Here is an 18,593-nt window from a genome sequence, read left to right as displayed (position 1 = left end):
GAAGGGTTAATTGGGGACAGCTGGAGGATGGATCAGATTTCAGGGGCCTGGAGCAGGGAGACGAGACTGGCTCACTAAACAAGGTGCAATAAGGAAGGGCTGAGTAGTTACAAAGTTGACCGGGCTGATCTGAGAGTTATTTAGAAGAGATCCTCTCCACGACTCTCCAAGATTGATTGGATATGGGTGGGAAGGGAGTGCTGATAGGGAGAGGGGTGTCCAGGTGACTCCTAGATTCTGGAGCAAATAAGTAGAGAAGTGGAAGCTTTTAGATGCTCAGCAGTGAACTTAAAGTCCTAACTCATCAGTGACTGAGCCAGAAGTAGCTGCAGCTCCCCCAGTGGGACATCAACACAGGAGGGAAGGAAGAGAAAGGGATGAGGCAGAGACTTTTCTTGTAATGTCATAATTGCTAAGAGAGAAAAAAAATCTGAATCTAAATACAGAGGAGAATGGATTGCATCACCTTCATTTATACCTTCATTCATTTATTCACTCAAAAAATATTTATGCGCCTACTCTGCTAGGCCCTGTGGATGTAGCCACGAACGAGCGACCTTTCATCCACATGGTGCACACTGCTGTCTGATGGTGCATTTTCCAGGCACTGTGATGAGCTACAGGAAAGGTGGGCTCTCCCAAGCCTCAACAACAGCCAGCACTAACAAGGAGCTAACTTCATGCCAGGCATGGTTCTAGGCACGTCACATGTTTTAATTCAGTGAACTTATTTTATGGTGGAGGAAACTGAGGCACAGAGATGCTAGGGAACTTGCCCAGGATCACACAGCTAGTCAGTGTCAGAGACAGGAGCTGAACGCACGTGATCTGGCCCCAGCCGCAGGTCTGGGCACGCCTGCGCCGCATGGCATGGCCATGTGCCAGAGCAGCATATGTGAGTCAGCCTGATCATAACGTCCCTACTTCAGAGTCAGGCACACCACATGAGTCACTTGACCTCTTTGTTATTCTGTTTTTCCAAAATGAATAGACCTCCTATTAGCTGCCTTGTAAGTGTGGCAAACAACTATATTGTGTGTGTGTGTGTTATAAATTTTTTCTCCCTGATACAAAGTGCTCTTCTATCTCTTGTTCAGTTTTTCAGTTCAGGGGTCTAAGTAGCTATTCCCATTCCAGAAGCAGTAAACCAAAGCTAAAGGTAATGGGTTCATATTTGGATGATAGAGCAAAGGCAGCCCTGGGGCCTGACTCCTCCCAGACCTGGAGGTCAGGCTGGGGCTCCTTCCAGAGGGTCTGGCTCCTGGGGTTACCCGCCAGCTGTAGACCTGCTTAGTGACACCTGCTTGGCCCAGAGCTACTTTCCTCCTCACCAAGTTGCGAATGTCTCAGCACTAAAGGTCATGCCTGGCTGGGGGTCGGGCTTAAGGAGACCCCTGATAAACACCCGCTGGTTGATGCGGGAATCTCCCCAGGCACTCCACAGGGAGGGCCGCAGACTCAGTTAGAGCCAATCACCTTGCTCTCATCCCCACAGCTGTAGCCTGGTCTGGGGGGGTTCAGTGAATGGAGGGGGAAGGCGGCAGGGGCACCTTCCAGAGAGGGGAGCTCTGGCGGGGAGAGGGAGGCCAAGCTGGTGGGAAGGCAAGTTTGGTCGGATATCTTCTTTTTTGTAAAACCACTGTTAGGTCAGAGCTGGCAGGGCCTTGGACACCATCCAGTGGGGTGGTTTTCAAGGCTTTTCCGTAGCCACAGAGCCCCTTGCTTAATAGAGGGCTTTCTTGGCCCTCCAATAGATAGGCCGGGTCAGAGTGGACCTGTGCGGGAGGAGTGGCTGCCCGTCTGCTGCCCCTACACTTCTGTGGCTCCCGTGCTGCCCAGCCTCGGTGCTGCCCAGGACTCTGCACAACAGTTTAGCTGATTCACATCAGCCTCCTTATTTCACAGATGAGGAAACTGAGGCCAGAGGTGCTCAGCCATGTAAGGAGTGGATGGCAGAACGAGGCCTCCAGACCCCTAGTTCAGACCCCTGCTGTCCGGGCAACACCGCCACTCTGCAGGTGCTCACCACTCCATGCTCGTGAACCATTGCAGTGAGCTGGATTCTTTGAAGACAACCCAGTCCTCAAAGCCCCACCCCTACTCCACTTGCTCAAGCCCCACCCCTACTCCACATGCAGGACCCTGCGTAGGCTGAGAGAAGGGGAGCAGACTCTGTGGGGGGCAAATGCCCACATAAGGGTGCATGACATCCCGCAAAGTTCCAAGACAAAAAGAGCTGGCCCCTTTCATCCCCACCCCCCATAATGATAACGCGACAGGGAGGAGAGGGGCGGGGTAACTCGGCGGGCTCCGCCTACCGTTCCTCTCTCGAATTTGTTGGTGCGGTTCTCTGACTTGCCGAGGTACCGCTCTCCCGTGTCCCCGAGGTCTCCATAGATGGTGATGTAGACCTTGGCGTCCGTCCCTGCCCCGGGAACGTTTCCTGTGAAGATCTGCACCGAGTACAGCACAACTGGGTGGGCAGCCGGACAGACAAAGGGAAGAAAGGGATGGCATTGTTTAGGTTTGGGGGAACTGGATTTGTAGGTGGTATTCACCTGTGGCCCGGGACTCCAGGAGAACTGAGTGTCCTCCTTTTGTCTGTTCCCTTACACACATTCTGCTACAGGTCGGAGTGGCTTCACCAGTGGGAAGTTTACCTCTAAGAGACCCAAGGGATGGAGACTTTTCCAGCCCCCTCAAACCATCCACCCCTCCAGCTGCTTATAGCTTCCGGGGGAAAGACTCAGGAAACTGCCTGACACACATGCACACTGTGGTCACTAAATCTATCTACCGTGACACACTGACAGTAAGGTGCCTTCCCATGTGAGGGTGACCGGTATCAGTGCCAGATCCTTCTAAACGGTTTATGGAAAAAATCAAATATTTTTGAAAGACTAGCTTCCCCTCAGTGTCTTTCGTATTTTCATTTACTCTTCAACCAGCCTGCCCCCAGCACTCCAGGGAAACCCCCCTCACCAAAGCTACAGTCACTGCCACCCACTCCTTTATCTCCTATGGCCTTTGGAAAGGGCTCAATAAATACTGGTGTGACAGTTATTAAAAGTTATTCAGGAAAATGAAACTAAACACTGTCTTGTTTTTGTTTTGCTGCTCTACACTCATCAGGGAAGAACAAAGGAGCCCCTTTCCCAATCCGCAGCCCAGGAGGGAAAGGCCAGGCTTTGTTTTTAGGAAGCCTGAGCATTCTTTATCTCCTCTCCATATTCCTTTATCCTAGGGGCTTCGGAGTTCCAGGCCAGGGAAGAGGGGACTTAGCTGGATTATCCCCAAGGGGAAGGATGAAAGTTGTGGCTTTGAGGTGAAGGCGGAAATGGTCCAACTGGGAAGAAGGTCAGTTTCCCCAGCCTGGGAGCAGGTGAGGGTTAGAGAGTCCCTATGGGTGGTAGGAAGCCCTCACCTGCACAAAGGGACCCAATAAGGAGACAGCTGCCTGGCTTATCTGGGGACTTGAAGCAAGGAGGCCTCCAGGCTGAAGAGAGGGTCTTTTGGGCTTCCCTGGTGGCACAGTGGTTAAGAATCCGCCTGTCAAAGCAGGGGACACGGGTTTGAGCCCTGGTCCGGGAAGATCCCACATGCCATGGAGCAACTAAGCCTGTGCACCACAACTACTGAGCCTGCGCTCTAGAGCCTGCGAGCCACAACTACTGAAGCCCGCGTGCCTAGAGCCCGTGCACCGCAACAAAGACAAGCCACCGCAATGAGAAGCCTGCGCACCACAATGAGAAGCCCGCACACCGCAATGAAGAGGAGCCCCCGCTCACCGCAACTAGAGAAAGTCTGCACGCAGCAACAGAGACCCAAAGCAACCAAAAGTAAATAAATAAATAAATTTATTTAAAAAAAAAAAAGAGAGAGAGGGTCTTTTGACAAAGCCAGGGTCCATGGAGAAGCATTGCTGCCATCCAGAGAGATGAAACCTGCATGTCGGCGGGGAGCAAGCAGCAGCAGTGTCACCGAGCGGCAGGAGACCACAGGTGTAGGTTGTTCCCACCTGGACTAAGGGCCAGGCCCCTGATGTGAGCCTCGGATTTTTATAAGACCCTAGAAAAGGGGATGCCCCCTCCCTGCAGTGACTGAGATGGACTTTCTTACCAACCCTTGCAAGTGGGCTCAAAACCACATGTAATTAAATGTAGAAGAGTAAGGTGATGTGAGCTGCTCTTACCGGTTGGTGTGGAACACGCTCACGCCCAGAACACGGTTCCTATTATTACCCTCATTTCCCCTTGGATTCCAGAGCATTATTCTTTCCTGCTCTCCTTCTGCCTCTCTGGCTGCTCCCTGAGCATCTTTATAGGTTCCTGATCGTCTGCCTACCCTCGGATGCCCACGTCTCCCAGGACAGTCCACTTCCCGCAGCTCTTACCCGGCCTGCTCCGGGTGTTGACTTCTGTGAGTTCCCCGCAGCTGCATCTCCAGCCCAGTTCCCTCCTGTGCTCTGGACCCACACCCCCATGTCCACCTTGACTAGACCACAGAGCACAAACTCACATCCAATCCTGAACTCTGCCCCCTCCCTACGTCCCCTTTCCCACCCTCCCTTCTCTGCCGCCCCACCCAGCACTGTGCTGGCTAAGCCTCCTTGGCGCACTGGGAGAACTGCTCTCAGAGGCCTGTCCCCTCAAGGACAGGAACCAGCACCCCCACCTTGCTCGGCTCAGCTCAAAATCTGGCCAGCATTTCACGTGTGCATTAAACAAATCCTCTCGTGTCAAAAAGAGTCAACATCTCCCACGCCTGTCTGGCTAATACTGACATGAGGTAACATTAGGAATCTTGCCACGGTTTAGACACGACAGTCGACTGTCCCCACCCCCCTCATTTTCTCTCCCCATCCATTTGCTGGCTGTGCACTCAGCCCTGCTTCACACCTGGGCGGGACCTCTTCTAGGAGCCCTCATCCCAGAGTGGGGTGCTGTGTCCCCAGGGCTGCGATTAAATGGCCTTCCTGCCCCTTTCTCCCCACCCCCGACCCCCCGTCACTCTCTCCAGTCCTTTGGGAATAGGAAAACCGATTCAGCGTCCGGGTGCTGAGCAATGTGGTCAGGCAGTCAAATCCTACTATTCTTGGATCTTCCTCCCTCCCTATCCCACCAAGGCCACACAGCTCTCCGTGGAAAGATGTTTCCCTAGAAACACCACCCAGCACAGAGTGGGTTTGTGGCATGTTATTAATACAGAACAGCAAAGTGTGCCACCGGGACAGCTTTCCTGGGCATCCTCTGGGATCCAAGTAGAAAAGGGGATTATCCGCCAGATTCAATAGCAAAGCAAATTTGGAGAAAGGGATATGGGTAGGGAAAGGCACGTTATTGAGGCAACACTTGTTTTTCTCTCTGAAGCAAATGGCAACTCAGACTAAAGGAAATGTGAGAGCTATAGCAGAGGCTCAGCTGAGGCTGAGGGCTGAGCCTGGAGCAATACCACCCGGCAAGAGAAGGGAGAACGGCACTCAGGGGCCGGCCAGAGAGGTAAGAAGAGAACCAGAACATGGTAGTTCAAAAGCAAAGGAATGAGAGCAAGAAGTGTGTGGTCAGGCTGGGGCAAATCAGGCAGAAAAAAACCTCATCAATGAGAACAAGCAAACTGGCGCATACAGAAAAGAAACCCATGACCTTGGACACTGGAGCTGCACCTAGCCCCTGAGAACAAACACGCCACAGCTCCAGTTCTGTACAAAGCCAGGATGCTATTTGATTCATACTCGGTTGGGACAGCTGGATCCAGCAAGAGCAGAGAGGACCAAGCCCTGCAGATTAGTAGCCAAATTAACTAAGCAAGGGAGAGAACAAGGACCAGTATAGTCCAGGCACAGGAGGGCACACATTTGGATGTATGATCACACCGTCAGACCAGGAAAGGATTTGCGCACAAACCTCGGAGTGAGATAGCTGAGTACCTTTGAAGAATAGCCCTGCCATTTTATTAGCTGAGTGAACTTCGGCAGGTTATGTAACCTCTGTGAGCCTCAGTTGCCCTCTCTATGGAGTGAAGGTAATTATAGACTCTACCTCCTGGGTGCAAAGGCTCCGCCCAGCACAGGGCAGGTGCCCTACAAGGGAGGGCTCTGCTGACAGTGATGAGGGCGATCACACCACACTTACTGTCCAGAGGCTCTTCCACTTCCTTGTAGACTTGCCTTAAAGACCCATCTTTCATGTATTTCTCAGTGAAGATATCATAAGGGACCAGTTCTCGAATGGTCTTCTTGTCGTCCTCTGAGGTGGCAAGCCATCGATCACAAGGGAAGGTCAAGGTCTCTGTGCCCTGGGGTGAGGAGGAAGGAGGAAACTGAGCCCTTAATGTGGAAACTGCCAACTTCAGTCATTCATCACCATGTCAACACTCATGGGGACCAACCAAGGACAGGGGTGATGGAGCCCTACTGATAATACAAAAGCCACAGAGGAGCCCCCACCCACCCACCCGGCCTGCCCCAAATCCGGCAGATCCAGTCTTACTTAAAGCACTTTCCACACCATGTCAGGGGTAGGCTCTTGAAGGTGGAGTTCCCTGAGTCACTTAAAAATAGATATCTGAACCCCATCCCAGAGACTCAGACTCAGCAGGCAAGGGGAAGAAGCTCTGTTTTTTTTAAACTGCTCCCAGCTCCCAGCTCATACCACAGCCATGACTGACAGCTGCTTCCTAGGTTTAGAATTTCATGGTTTTGGAATGTTTTCCAAGTTGGTTAGGTGGGTTTCTTTCTCTGAGTCGACCTTGAGTTGCAGGAAGGGCACACTTGGTCACTCACTGGTAGTATGGCTTTGGGGGTGGGGAGCAGAGACATGGTTGCCCAGACCCTCCTTCTTGACCCATAAGCCAGGTTCTAAAAGATTCTGCCTTGGACCTGAGTTAGTTCCTGCACTCGGAGTGAACTGGCTGAATTTTCCTTAGATGATTTTATCTCAACTTAAAAAGGCTACCGTTTCTTACAAAGAATCTGTCTTTAATCCCTTCTGAAAAGGAACAAAAGAAACAGCAGGACAGATCAGTCAGAAACTCACATCTTTATCTGGGAGGAGCCTGCGGATGTCCACGTGGGAGCAGTGCCAACCAGGATTTATGCCCGTATTATCATGGCCAATCCGAATTTTTTCAATGATTTCTCCCACATCTTCTAACTTTGGAAAGGAGAAAATGTACCAGATGTTGGCTGAAAGGTCCTGGAAAGTACAACTTCAGCAAAACCCTGCCTCCCCAGGGCATCCACCCTTGAGTCCCTTTGAACTTCCTGGGGTCACTTTCTCCCAGTATGTCCCTCCTGTCCAGTCAAGCAAGCCCCCGCCCTCCCCTACATATGCCGTGCTCATCCCTCCCTTCCTCCCTGCAAGCTTAACATCAGCCTAGACTTCAGAACTCAGTTCACTCAAGCTCTGGGAGGCTGCCCCCCCCCTTTCATGGTGGAGCCCAGCTCCTTGTCTTCTAGCAGTGGCTTAAGAACTGACTGGGGGGTATCAGAAGATGAGTTCTAGTTCTGCCCATGCCCTCTCTTACCACCCTTACCTTCTCCTTGGCCCCCAAGAGCCCCCTTCATCTCCAGCCACTCCTCTTCTATATCCCTCAAATTCCAGTCCCTCAAACTCTACATTCTCTTGTCACAGGGCCTTTGCACATGCTCCCCCTGCCCCTTCCCTTTTCTCTTCTTTACCTAAACCAGTGTTTGTTCAACCTCATCATTCAGGTCTCAGCTCAAGGATCACTTCTTCAGGGAACCCCCTTGACCACCTTAAGAAAGTCAAATCTCTTCATGTTAGGGTCTGACAGCACCCTATAACCACCCCCCACAGCAGTTCTCAGAAGTTTGCATTTACCTGTGTGATAAAGAAGGTGTGATACCTTCTTCTCTACCACTGAAAGCCACAAGGGTAGGCATCACATCTTTTGCTCATCACTGCATCCCCAAAGCCCAGAAACTAGATTCTCAATAACTATTGGCTGGAAGGATGAAAGAATGATTGTTTCCTCATTTGAAAAATGGGTATGACAAAGTCAGCTGTGTTCTCTCACATGCAGTGCTGAACCTTAACCACCAAGGTATGTATGAACGTCCCCTTGAATGAAAGAGCTGATTACGTGTGTGCCACAGTGAGTCCCTGAAATTCAGGAGCTGTGCTCTCCCGTCTCTCCTGCCTGGAGCCTATGGGCATAAGATGCAAGGGAGGAACTCAGCCAGGAGTGACTGATCCCCAGATTCTTCCCTCGGAGCCCTCTAAGGAAGCAGGGAGGTGGCCAGACACAAGGCAAGGCAGCCACTCAGCTGGCACCTGTCTCCCCGGCTCTCTCTCTGCCAGGCTGCCCTCCGTCATCCCACCAGGTCCCACTCCAGGGCCTCGCCCAGTTCTCATGTGTCATATTGTCTTCTGAAATGGTGCTGTAGGTATCAGTTCACACCCTGCCTCAGCCCTATGGGGATCTGAGCGATCATAGGTGGATATAAACAAGGAAGTCGGGGTAAAGGGAAAAGAGGGTAGGGAAATATGGTACTACCCAGGTGCTCTGGCTCATGGTTGGTCCACAGAATTCATGCCTTTTGCTTTGGCAGTTGGGGGTTAAAGAGGGTGTGCAGACTTGAGTTTCCTGGTAGCAGCTGTGCAAAGCTACCTGCCTGGCCTGCTCCATCAAGGTCTCAGTGCTACAAAGAGACGGCTCCAGGATGGATGAGAGCTCCCGATGAGTGAGTGGCATCTGAATGAGTGAGTGAGTCATTCATCAAATGCAAAGCCTCTATAACTCTAGACAGATGTGACCTGGGAATGAACTAGAACAGCTCCGACCACTGCATACCCTCCACACACACACAGGCCCACAGTCAGCAGCCATGGGAAGGCCCATCAGCCCTGCTTGAGAAACCTCCCCCTATTCCCACCCCACCTCCATCCTTCCCAGTTGCAGCCCTACGAGCTGTGTGATCTAGACAAGGCACTTGACCTTCCAGGTCTCGACTGCCTCATCTATCAAATAGGAAGATTGCTCAGCTGAAGGCAGAGGCACGGGCAGAGCAACCCTTCGAGGTCACTCCTACATCTAAGATCGCAGACATGCTTCTTCTTGTCAGTGATTCTCTCCTTCCAAGTGACCAACATGGTGCCACATTGCTGGAGACGCCCTGAGTTAACAAGATGCTATAACTGTCATTGCTTCTGCTGCCCTGCAGCTCCGCTCCAACTCCCCGCTGGCCAGCTCACCCATGCATCATCAGAGAAGTGGTGTCCCCCACGAGTCCCGGGCTTTCTGAATCATTAAACGGAGACCAGTGATTTCACAGGGCCTTATCCTCTGACAACAGGAGAAACAGGAAGCTACGGGTGAGATCGTGGCTCACAGAATCTGCACTCAAGGACGCTGAGCTGCCAGGCAGCTGGCGAATGGAATCGTTTGCCAGCCTAACTCTGGGAATGGTGACTTGGGACACCAAGTGCTGAGGACAAGGTTGGCACATGGGAAGTGCTCAGTAATTATTAGCTATTGTTGTTATTTTCCCAGCCGATCCGTGTGTCTGAGGATGAGGCCAGGGAGAGAGGATGGGGCTTGCTCATGAGTTAGAGGCTGAGCAGAACCAGAACCCAGGGTTATGGGCTCGCAAACCAGCACTCCACCTCTTATCTGAAGATCAACTGGAAAAGAGAAATGGAGAGACAGGGGCACAAAGCGATCTCATTTGTTTCTAAGCTCTCATACACGCAGCTCCCAGATAGATTTGAAAAGAGATAAGATAGCAACAAATTGCTGGCAAATTATAGCTGCCCATTAGGCGGACTTCATTAATAAAACTCCCCAGAAGCCATGCTGAGGTGTAATCACAGCTCGGGCCCCTGACGGCATCAGGCTTGCATGACGCACACGCCTTGACATCTCGGGTGGGTGAGGTGTTGCTCTGTGTGCATAGATGAATCACCCTTGAATTTTCCTTGTTAAAAAACTCCACCAAGGCGGCGCAGTGTTTGAGAGTCCGCCTGCTGATGTGGGGGACATGGGTTCGTGCCCCGGTCCGGGAGGATCCCACACGCCGTGGAGCGGCTGGGCCCGTGAGCCATGGCCGCTGAGCCTGCGCGTCCGGAGCCTGTGCTCCGCAACGGGAGAGGCCACGGCAGTGAGAGGCCCGCGCACTGCAAAAAACAAACAAACAAACAAAACTCCACCAAGGTGGCAAACTTCCCAGAAGTGCTGACTGCTCCCAGAGAAGGTGGGGAGGGGAAAGGGTGTCCCCCAGGGCAGACACAGCCCGAGGAAGAAGGAAGGGGCTCTGGACTTTGTTTCCCACCAGAAAGTAAGGGGCACATCTGAAAAGGTCCCCACTACCTGGCTCCCATCTCTCGTCCTGCAGAGTCATCCCCTTTAGGTCCTGCTCCATCTCGTCCTCTAGCCAAGTTGCATCACTCTCCTCCTATCCCCTCTGGCCAAACCTCAAGCCACTTGCTGTGTTGACTTCCACCTCTGGCCATGATGTTCCCCTTGCTAGGAATCCTTCCCTCCTTGTTCCCGCTTATGTCCACTTTCAGGTCCAGCTCAAAACCACCACTTCCAGGGAGCCCTCTCTCATCTCTGAGCACCTGTAGCACTCTCAGCCAGCCCCGCTGTTTGCCCTCATCACCATGGACTAGTCTACTACAGCAGCTAAGAGCACATATTGTGAGCCAGTCCTCCTGGCTTTGAATCCTGCTTCCACTATGCCTTGGTTGTGTGATTTCATGTAAGCTACTAAACGCTCTGTGCCTCAGTTTCCCCATATTTAAGCAGGGATGATTAAAGCGCAGAGTTGCTATGAGGGTTAAGTGAGTTAATATGGGTAAAGCCCTATGATGGTGCCTTCCTACCCCCAGGATCAGTTACTATGATGATCGCCAGACTCTCTCATTAGCCTCGTGTGAGATCTGGAGTTCCCCAGCTGGACTGCAAGCCCCTTGCAGGCATAGTCTGGGTCCTCTTCTTCCCTTGTCTCTCCCACCCCACCTGGCACGCGGTGGAGTGCACAGGGAGGCACGGGACTGAGTGCAGAGAATACCAAGGTGTGGATGTGGTGACATACATCCACAGTAACCGTCGAACGACTCTCAGGCCAGAGTTGAGGGGGAGCCGAGGAGTATACGGATGCTCTTGTGTATATGAGAGGATTGGCCATAGCTCAGCAGATGAACGGGAGACAACTGTATGACGAGAAAGTCTGGAAGCCGGCTCTCTCCACGGGTCTCTGTTGTTGGTAGCACTGGAGATGGCCCCAATGGAACTGGAATTGTGCTTCTAGCTCCCTAAGCCCTGTGCACTCATGATCACCTTTGATTCAGACACTGGTCCTGGAAGGGCAGGTTCACTGTCCTCCTGGCTACTCAGATGCGCTGAGGCTCAGAGAGGTTGGATGAACTGCCTGTCTCCCTCACTCACAGCAGCGCATCAGACGGAAGGCTCATGTCAGACTCCGGACAAAGGGCCCCTTCTTGTCTTCTGGTCCATCCCGCCCCCAGTCCTGGCTCCCCCGGCTGCCTGCCGACCCAGGTACCTCCATTATGAAGCGGGAGGCGGACTTCCTCTCAAAGAACAGCTTCTGCTCCCTCTTGTTGGTGCACAGGTACTTCTGCTGGGTGCACACAGCATCGCAGCCATAGATGATGATGAAGATGTTGGCGTTTGTCCCAGCGGCAAAGACATCACTGGTGTAGAGGGTGATCTCGTAAGGGACAACTAAGGGTGGGGGACAGAGGGCAAAGTCAGAGGGGAAGTGAAAACAGGACACAGGCAGGTCAAGTTCTTCACGAGCACCACCACCCCAGATGGTCCCTTCACTGGGAGCTGCTACCCAGGGACCTGAACCTTCACATGGTTGCCTAGCAACCACAGGGTGAGGGGAGGTGTTTTGTCATGCCTAGTGCCCACAGAAAGCTCCTTTCACCTCAGACCAGGGTCTCCGTGCCTCTCCCATCACAGAGCTAGTACAACAGACTGGCTGAAAGCACAGGCACTCTGCCTGTTGTCACCAGCTAGTTTGGGGTACAGTGTGGAATACATCCCATATTTCCTTTCCCTGGGTCCAGGGCTCTGTCCACAGCCAGCACAGGGCCAGGGGAATTTCCAAGGTGTGCCTGGACAAGGGTCAACACTGGATGATGGACCGGGACTGAGTTGGGGTGGTGAGCAATGGGGTGCAGGAGGAGGCCCAGCCTTGCTGTGCAAGATTCCTACATGGTGTATACAGCCTTGTCTGAAGTTCCGCGTGGAAGAGGTCCCTGACGATGGCACCATCGTCTTCATTCTTGGCCAACCAGCGGCCACAGGGGAATGTCATGCACCTTCCAAGGGATGGGGCGTCCACCTCTACCCAGTCTAAAAACCAGCCTGGAGCCTTGCCTGGAGGGAAGGAGACACAGAACTCATCAAGGACCTCTACACAGATGGTTTTCTGTGAACAACTTCAGGGACTCCAAACACACTTCCCTGCTCGACGGCTGGCGCTTATAGCTCCACCGTGAACATGCCATCCCTTTTGCTTACAGCATTACTGAACTGATTCCCCTGCACCCAGCTGAAGGTGGATCACACTGCAGCCTACTGTCAGTGAAATTAGCAAGAGCAAAGGAGCATGGGGAGGAGATGACAGGAGGCAGAGAGTCTGAGGGAGGGAAGCAAGCACACTGTCCAAGGTGGAAGGTGCTCCGAAGAGGGAGCCCAGAGATGCCAGAGGGAGCCTGTGTTAACGAGGACTCCACAGTTCCACCCAGTGACGGGGCGAAACCCTGGGATCCCTGGCCTCAGTGTGCGATGCATGAAGGCAAGGGAAACTAGTGAAGGATCGATGCTCCTCCCTGGGAAAATGAGCGCTCAGGTTTAAAGAAAGAAATGGAAGCCAGGCAGAGACCCTGTTCCTCAGTCCCAGAGGGAAGGAGGAAGGCCTCCTTCCTCAGGCTTAGAAGATATGGTTTGAAGACCAAGAAAATGAGTCTGCTTTACTGAGAGAGAACAAACTTGGGCACAGCTTTTGTGTGGCTGCAGTGTCAGTGGGTTCTGGGAAGAACTGGCTCCATCAGTGGTTCTCAAAGTAGATCCCCCGGCCTAGCAGCCTCAGCATTACCAGTGAGAAACATAAGCTCTCGGGTCCCACCCCAGACCTACTCCAACCAAAGGCTGTGGGTGGGGCCCAGAAATCTGTGTGTTAACAAGCCCCCCAGCGTGGCTCTGATACACATTCAAATTTGAGGACCACTGATCAGGGATTCTCAAATCTGGCTGCCCACTGAAATTTCTGGGAGTGCGGTTTTGGGGAAAGCTTTAAAAGTCACCAGCGTCCTGGCCCCTCCCTGATCAATTAGACCAGAATCTCTGCGTGCAGCCAGGACTCTACCAGACTGGAGGGACTGAGGAAGCTGTGTCATTATGGAAGGCAGATGACATCCAAGTCTACCTCAGATTCTTGCCTAGACACCCACGGGGACCTGACCATGGTCCTCACGTTCTTAGCCAGGAAAAGAGGGAGGGAAGGCAGAGACCTGTGTTGTCATGGCCGATCCTGACTTTCCACAGATCTCCCAGGTCCAGGGTCTCCACTGTGAAGATTTCGATGCTGTCCCTCTCAAACTTGTCACTGTTTGTCTTGGAGGATTTCAGGAGGGTCATTCCTGCCAACCAAATGACCCCAAATGACTGGCTGGGCCTGAGACCTCCCAACCTAGTCTGACCACCTTTTTTCGTCTCTCCTCATCATGACCAAATTTCTGAACTTTCATCAAATTTAGACTGTACAATTACCATCCACTTGGCGTCTTTGGCATTTTGTGTGTGTGTGTATGTATGTCCTTTTATTAAGCTTTACAATAATCTTTTGACATATATATTAATATATATATATTATATATATATATTTATTTATTTATTTTGCCGTACGCGGGCCTCTCACTGTTGTGGCCTCTCCCATTGCAGAGCACAGGCTCGGGACGCGCAAGCCCAGCGGCCATGGCTCACGGGCCCAGCCGCTCCGCGGCATGTGGGACCTTCCCAGACCGGGTCACGAACCCGTGTCCCCTGCATCGGCAGGTGGACTCTCAACCACTGCGCCACCAGGGAAGCCCTTGACATATATATTTTTATTTCCAGTTTGCATCTAAAGAAAAGGAGACACACCCAGAAATTAAGTGCCTTATCCAAGGTCATCCAGGAGGAAGTGGTGGGGCCCTAAGTCAATGTGTGCTCCCTTTTCACAATCCCCGCGTTTCTTCATGGCCGGGAGGGAGCCAGTGACAGAGCCACCCTCCCACGTTCCCTGGGGAAACAGGGCCTCCCCTGCAGGGATGGGGCATGCGGGAATTCTCTGGAGACTCTTCTCTGGATGACAGAAGGAGGGTTGGCTTCAAATGCCCCTGACCAGGCATCTCACATACATCATCTGTCCTGGGACTCTGGCTGCGTGTCAGTCTGAAATTTAAGGTGGTTTCAGGATCATCACCATCTCCTCCTGCCTCAGCTTTCAAGTCTCCTTAACCCTGTAAGTCTCACCTCATGTAGGAAGTCTTCTGATAATCTAGACTCATTGCAGACTGGTTTCAGCACACAGAGTCAGACAGACCTTGGTTAGATGCCCGGTTTTGCCACTTAGCATCTGGGTGGCCTTGGACAAATTACTTAATTCCCTGAAACTGGTTTCCTCGAATGTCAAAAGGGATGGTCTTCCCCATAGAGTTGTTGTATTTAATAAAATGATGACTTGCGTCTTCAAGAATGTGCCTAACACATAGCAATTCCTTGGCAAATAAAAGCAGTTGTTAGGGCCCCTCAATTTCATTGACCATGGCTCAGTAACTATTGCAAGGACGTTCATTTATAAGTTTTGGTCTGATTCATTCATTATATCTGCATTACCTAACCTAGTAAATAATAATAATAATAAATGTTTTATTGAGTGTCATTTTGTCTCAAATATTTTACATGTTCAATTTCATTAAATACACAACTCTATGAGGCATGTACTAATATAATCTCCATTTTACAAATGGGGGAAACTAAAGCACAGAGAGATTAAGGAACTTGCCCAAGGTCACACAGCTAATAAGTGGTAGGGCAGAAGTTTAAACCAATCAGTCAAGCTTGAGTCCATGCTCTATATCACCACAGTGCTGAATTAGAATAAGAGCACCCCAAAGTCAGGGATTAAGCTCCTTCATTCTTCAGCAATTCTTGGCATAGAGCTCTGGACCCACAGGGTTTTGAGCAAATATGGGATGACTACATATTTGAGGGACTGGTTCCTCTCTGAATGGAGGAACATGACAGGATGGCTGGACACATGGTCCAAGTGGATGGCTGACTCCAGCACTACATTCCACCTTCTCTGATTGCCTTGACAGAGGCTCCAGAAGGACCCCAAGACTCCCTGAGCATCTCATCTGGAGAGTACCATGGAACCCACTGGCTGAATCTCACTGGAGGTTGGGAAGAGCCACTGGTTCCCAGGTTGTTATTGAGGTAGAGATAGAGTTAGGGCTACCTCTGCCTTTAGAACAGAAGGAGAAAGCTGGCAAAAGACACAGAGAAGAGATCACTCGCTGTTTGGACCGAGGAGCCCGTTTGCTACAGTTTTGAAAGTAAAACAGAGTGACACCTCAAGGAACGGCACAGGAAATTGTAAAAACTTTCAGAAAGGCCTGGACAAAGAATCGGGCACCATTACTTGGGGAGAGGATACCGAAGGGAAGATGATTGACATGGCTTCCAAAGGTGGTAGAGGTGGTAGAGGCAGCAGTGAGGACCAAGAGAGGGCAGGGGACTCTCTGTCCCCAGAATGCAGTAGGCCTGACTTAGTAAGATTTAGGAAGAATTTTAAAAGAACTGGCATTCACAACCGAGGCAGACAAGTCACCTCACAGGGAGATTTTTAAGAAAAAAGGAATTGCCTTTCTCTGTTGGGGCTAGTTGCATGAAATCTTTCAAGAGTCAGAGGCACGCAAGAATACACAATGGGGAAAGGATAGCCTCTCCAATAAATGGTGGAAATGGATGTCTACGTGTAAAATACTTAATTTGGACCCTTATCTCATACTGTACATAAAAATCAACTCAAAATGAATTACAGATTTAAACAGAAGGACCAAAACTGTAAAACTCCTAGAACAAAGCATAAAAGAAACACTTTATGACATTGGTCTTGGCAATGACTTCATGAATATGCCACCAAAAGCACAGCAACAAAAAATAAAATTAACAAGAGGGACTACATTAAACTAAAAAGTTTCTACACAGCAAAGGAAACAACAGAGTGAAAAGGCAACATACAGAATGGGAGGGGCTTCCCTGGTGGCGCAGTGGTTGAGAGTCCGCCTGCCGATGCAGGGGACACGGGTTCGTGCCCCGGTCCGGGAAGATCCCACATGCCATGGAGCGGCTGGGCCCGTGAGCCATGGCCGCTGAGCCTACGCATCCAGAGCCTGTGCTCCGCAACGGGAGAGGCCACAACAATGAGAGGCCCGCGTACCGCAAAAAAACAAAAACAAAAGCAGAATGGGAGAACATATTTGCAAACTATATATCTATAAGGGGTTAATCACCAAAATATATAAAGTAATCTTACAACTCAAATACAAAAAAACTAAGAACCCAATTAAAAACGGGCTAAGGACTTAAATAGACATTTCTCCACAGAAGACATAAAAATGGCCAACAGTATAAGAAAAAAGGCTCATTGTCACTAACCATGAAGTAAATGCAAATCAAAACCATAATGAGATATCTCACACCTGTCAGGATGGTTACTATCAGAAAAACAAAAGGGGACTTTCCTGGTGGTCCAGTGGTTAAGAATCTGCCTTTCAGTGCAGGGGACGTGGGTTCCATCTCTGGTCAGGAACTAAGATCCCACATGCCACGGGGCAAGTAAGTCTGCGTGCCACAACTACAAAGCCCACATGTCACAACTAGAGAGAAGCCCTTGCACTGCAACAAAAAGCCCGGGCACCGCAATGAAAGATCTCATGTGCTGCAAGTAAGACCTGATGCAGCCAAAAATAAATAAATTTTAAAAAACCCAAACAAACCAAAAGACAACAAGTGTTGGTGAGGATGTAGAGAAATTGGAACCCCTGCACACAGTTGGTGGGAATGAAAAATGATTCAGTTGCTATGGATAATAGTATGAAAGTTCCTAAAAAAGTTAAAAAGAGAACTACCATATGAACCCACAATCCCAATTCTGGGTATATATCCAAAAGAATTGAAATCAGATTCTTGAAAAGTATTAGCGCTCATGTGTTCATTGCAGCGCTATTCACAATAGCTAAGAATGGGAAAAATCCTAAATGTCTATTGACAGATGAATGGATAAAGAAAATATGGTATGTACATGCAATGGAATATTATACAGCCTTGTAAAAGGAGATTCTCCAATATGCAACAATGTGGATGGTTCTTGAGGATATTATGCTAAGTGAAATTAGCCAGACACAAAAGGATGAATAGAGCATGACTCCATTTAAATGAAGTATCAAAATCAAATTCATAAAATCAAAGATGGAAATGGTAGTTATCAGGAGGTGGGGATAGGAGGAAATGGGGGTTTAATAATCAACAGGCATAAAGTTTCAGTTTAGTAAGTTTAATAAGCTCTAGAGATCTGCTGTACACCACATACCTATAGTCAATGACCATGTATCGTACATTTAAAATTTGGTAAGAAAATAGATTGCATGTTAAGTATTCTTCATAAAATAAAATAAAATAATAAAGAGAATTTAAAAATATGGTTTCTTAAAATAAAAGAGAGAAAGAGGGAGAGTCACGTCCAGTAATTCCTTGGAAAATTGCACTGAATCTCCCAGTCTCCCTGGAGGGGAACGTGGGTGAACCTCGGCCCTGCGTTGCTTTCTTACCAGTGTCATCTTGAGTGCCAAAGAGTGTGATGAAGACGTTGGCATCGGTGCCCGCGTTCTTCTTGTCCCCGGTCTTTATGGTCACTGAGAATGTGGTAGATTTATCTGCCAGGAGAAGAGTGTGGAGAAGTGAGTGGTAGATTCCACCTCCCATGAAGGGAGGAGGAAGAAAACGTACTGAGCATGTTTCTCTGCTCGTGTTGGCTGTTTTTATGAATCACTTTACTTGTAGCATGTGTTCTTCTGCAGCTGCCTTTAGTCTGGAAACTTCCTGAAGGCAGAGATGAGGTCCCCCCACCCCACATCCAGCTCACACAGGAAACCCTCAATCAGTAAAGTTGTAGGATGCTTGGGGAAGACTTGGGGTGACTGTGGGGTTCAGAGACTCAACAGCCAGGAGCCCTGGTGTGACTCCTTCAGGTTGGGAAGTTTTAGGGATGCATGTTTCAAGGAAGGGAACACAAGCGTCATAGAACTCTTGAAAGTTCATTCTTTCCCTTGACGAAAATATCCATATTGAGAGTCTATAATGTGCCTGGAGGGGAGGACACAAGTCTAAGTCAGAGTCAGCTATAACTATTCTATTCTATTCCATTCCATTCCATTCTATTCCTGACAATAACTCCATGCTAGGCCATGTACTTCATACCCAGCCATATGCTAGACATGTGAGAATACGCCCCCTTCACCTCCCCATTCTTGCCATGGAGGAATGAGAGAACA

The 18,593-nt window shown here is 50.2% G+C and overlaps 1 protein-coding gene across 3 annotated transcripts in view; it reads right to left on the bottom strand.

Annotated features, from left to right (window-relative positions):
• LOXHD1 (lipoxygenase homology PLAT domains 1) overlaps nucleotides 1–18,593 on the bottom strand; it is a 202,709-nt gene that overhangs the window by 69,383 nt on the left and 114,733 nt on the right. For all 3 annotated transcript variants that reach the window (XM_067699194.1, XM_067699191.1, XM_067699192.1), the window contains 7 exons: nucleotides 17,871–17,975; nucleotides 13,506–13,634; nucleotides 12,205–12,369; nucleotides 11,525–11,706; nucleotides 7,035–7,151; nucleotides 6,132–6,294; nucleotides 2,319–2,473 (listed from right to left, as the gene is read on the bottom strand). In XM_067699194.1, the coding sequence (XP_067555295.1) occupies nucleotides 2,319–2,473; nucleotides 6,132–6,294; nucleotides 7,035–7,151; nucleotides 11,525–11,706; nucleotides 12,205–12,369; nucleotides 13,506–13,634; nucleotides 17,871–17,975 (1,016 nt within the window). The remainder of the gene's footprint in view (nucleotides 1–2,318; nucleotides 2,474–6,131; nucleotides 6,295–7,034; nucleotides 7,152–11,524; nucleotides 11,707–12,204; nucleotides 12,370–13,505; nucleotides 13,635–17,870; nucleotides 17,976–18,593) is intronic.

The sequence above is a fragment of the Pseudorca crassidens genome, chromosome 12 (assembly GCF_039906515.1).
Source record: "Pseudorca crassidens isolate mPseCra1 chromosome 12, mPseCra1.hap1, whole genome shotgun sequence".
Taxonomy (NCBI): domain Eukaryota; kingdom Metazoa; phylum Chordata; class Mammalia; order Artiodactyla; family Delphinidae; genus Pseudorca; species Pseudorca crassidens.
This window is presented reverse-complemented; position numbering and strand designations above follow the sequence as displayed.